At 31.9% G+C, this 2,463-nt stretch overlaps 1 protein-coding gene across 1 annotated transcript; it reads left to right on the top strand.

Annotated features, from left to right (window-relative positions):
* Positions 1 to 1,255: 1,255 nt before the first annotated feature.
* LOC132602186 (defensin-like protein 19) lies at positions 1,256 to 2,259 on the top strand. Its single transcript, XM_060315164.1, has 2 exons — positions 1,256 to 1,336; positions 1,934 to 2,259. Exons 1-2 carry the CDS (start codon positions 1,276 to 1,278, stop codon positions 2,134 to 2,136), a joined length of 264 nt encoding a protein of 87 aa, XP_060171147.1. The 5' UTR covers positions 1,256 to 1,275; the 3' UTR covers positions 2,137 to 2,259.
* The last annotated feature ends 204 nt before the right edge of the window (positions 2,260 to 2,463 follow it).

Raw genomic sequence — 2,463 nt, 5'->3', positions numbered from 1 at the left:
CTTTATATCATGGAAACTTGGAACACCCACTTTTGCTCTTCCAGATTTTTTTTTTGTTTGGACTCGATGCATGCATATACGAGTTACTAAGATGGAACTTATTATTCTTTGTCCCAATGAAATTGTTAATCTAACATGGTTAAGTGATAGATTAAAATACGAATACGTATTAATCGGTTAAGTCGTAAACCACATATTATAAACGCATATGATACAATCACAAACGGAAATGTGATAGAAATTAGAAGGTTTCCAAGTTGCTGCCCCTCCTTATTAGAAATTGCACAAACTCTCCAACTTTGGACTTCCAATATTCTGCAACACTAACGAACAAATCTGCACTATTTTCTTCATAGAAATGTTCAATGGCTTCTCTTTTAAAGTAACGTTTATTCACCAAAAGTCAAGGGTGAATTAGAAATCTGACCTTTAAAGCCAATGATCTGATGTTGCCTTTTATAGAAAGCTACCTTATGGCTCAACTTAAATTACTTACCTCAACCAAGTAGCAATTTTTAAGAATCACTTAACATTTTTTTATAATAGAAATATCGATCAAGTAGGCCTAATAATTATATCTGAAATGATATTATATCTTATGTACACGCTTAAATGTACTATTCATGAATAAGTTTCCTACAATTTGAATTTTACTATTTCGTTATCCCATTTCAACTTGAATTGGGTCGCAACACCAATTCTAAAATTAGAAGCAACTAATCTTGAGCTTGGTCAGTTCAAACTCCTAATTAGGAGCATTATATTAATCAAGGATCCTCAATCATGGTTCTTGATTATGTCTTTTTACATATCATTTTAGGTAATTAAACTTCTAATATTGAACAAATCAGGAAATCAGAATTTAACATATATACACTAACAAAGTGAAAAAATATTTAACTACCAGTTTACTAGGAGTACTATAATTGTTAGAGCAGATTGGATATCATTTTTATCAAGTTAAATATTTATATAGAGAATCACGTGTAATTACTTCATGATCTGATTGTGTATATTTTTTAGTTTTTATTTTGTCTTCACATTTGGGCTTCATACAGGCATTTTGTTAACATTGAACTCGTCCACCTATTGTCTCATCACTATCTTGATACTTGATCCATTCAAATTCCAAGATTAGCTTATGAACAATACTTTATATTTGAACCTGTCATAAAAGGAATTAGGTTGACAATACTGAGGTTCAGATGCTATAAATATCGCCTTCTCTGTTGCCACTACCCTCAACAAGAAATCCAAGAGAAAACCTAAGTAATCATGGCTAAATACACTGGCTTCGTTGCTCTCCTTTTCTGTCTTCTCCTTGTTGCTGCTACTGGTGAGTCAAGAACTTTTTAAGCCTAACTTTTTCACAATTAGTATGTTAAGTCAATTAGTTCTATAAAAATGCATCTGAAGTATATTAAGTCATTATTATTATTAAACAGTGTAATCATATCATCTAAAAGCTTAACTATCATAGAGAATATACTTTTAATTACTTAAAAGTATTACTATAATATGTCTCAACACACCCCCTCACGTGTGGATATGATTCTTCTTAATTTGCTAAAGAAGTGGAAATACATTTTTTGGGTGGTAGAGAGAAGATTTGAACGCAGTATCTCGTCTATATTATGTCTCAACACACTCTCTAATGTATGTGTTCGTTTGTTCTTCATTGGCTAAACAAATGGAAATACATTTTTTGGTGGTGGAGATCAGATTAGAACGCATTAGGTCTTGTCTGCTCTAATACGTACCATGCAGGTTGAATTGTGTCATCATCCCATCTAAAAGCTTAAATTGTTAGAAAGAACACACATGTTATTATATATTATTATTACATTATATAGCCTCAACAATTACAAGGATTGTGGAGTACTATCTCAAATACTAATTAACCATGGTTTCTACATATTTCGTATTCATGCAGAAATGCAAATGGCAGAAGGAAAATACTGTTGGAACAAAAGTCACAAATGGAATGGGCCTTGCCATTATTCTTACAAATGTAGCCAGCACTGCAAACACTGGTTTGGAGCTGAATATGGTATTTGTAAAAAGTACCAATGGGGACACAAACATCATCATGATTGGGCAAATTATGCTTGCTATTGCTACTCTCCTTGCCATTAACCAAAAGCAACTTTAGTGCGTCAACTATTGGCTCGTACTGCTATGTATATAAATAAGAAGCTGACTCTGGAAATGCAGAGTACTAAATACTGCATAAAGAAGCAGTTAGTGTGATTTCATTGTGTGTTTGTTTATGTTGCCTTAATTTTATTGTATGTTTCTATATTGTTGTTGTTTTGAAGCGAACATAGTATTGTAATAAATAATATTGTTCTTATTTGAAATATCACCCCGTGCCAATTATGAATAGAGAATTTAATCTAACAGTCTACACCTAAAAGCAGTAAAATTTTCAAGTTTATTGGGTAAGTTTTGGATGAAAACTAA

This window comes from Lycium barbarum, chromosome 7 (genome assembly GCF_019175385.1).
Source record: "Lycium barbarum isolate Lr01 chromosome 7, ASM1917538v2, whole genome shotgun sequence".
NCBI classification, from domain to species: Eukaryota; Viridiplantae; Streptophyta; class Magnoliopsida; order Solanales; family Solanaceae; genus Lycium; species Lycium barbarum.
This window is presented reverse-complemented; position numbering and strand designations above follow the sequence as displayed.

Excerpts from the sequence above, each read along its gene's own strand:
- LOC132602186 (XM_060315164.1), top strand. The coding sequence starts at position 1,276 with ATGGCTAAATACACTGGCTTCGTTGCTCTCCTTTTCTGTCTTCTCCTT. Across the intron at positions 1,337-1,933 it reads TCTCCTTGTTGCTGCTACTG|AAATGCAAATGGCAGAAGGA; the intron begins GTGAGTCAAGAA and ends GTATTCATGCAG.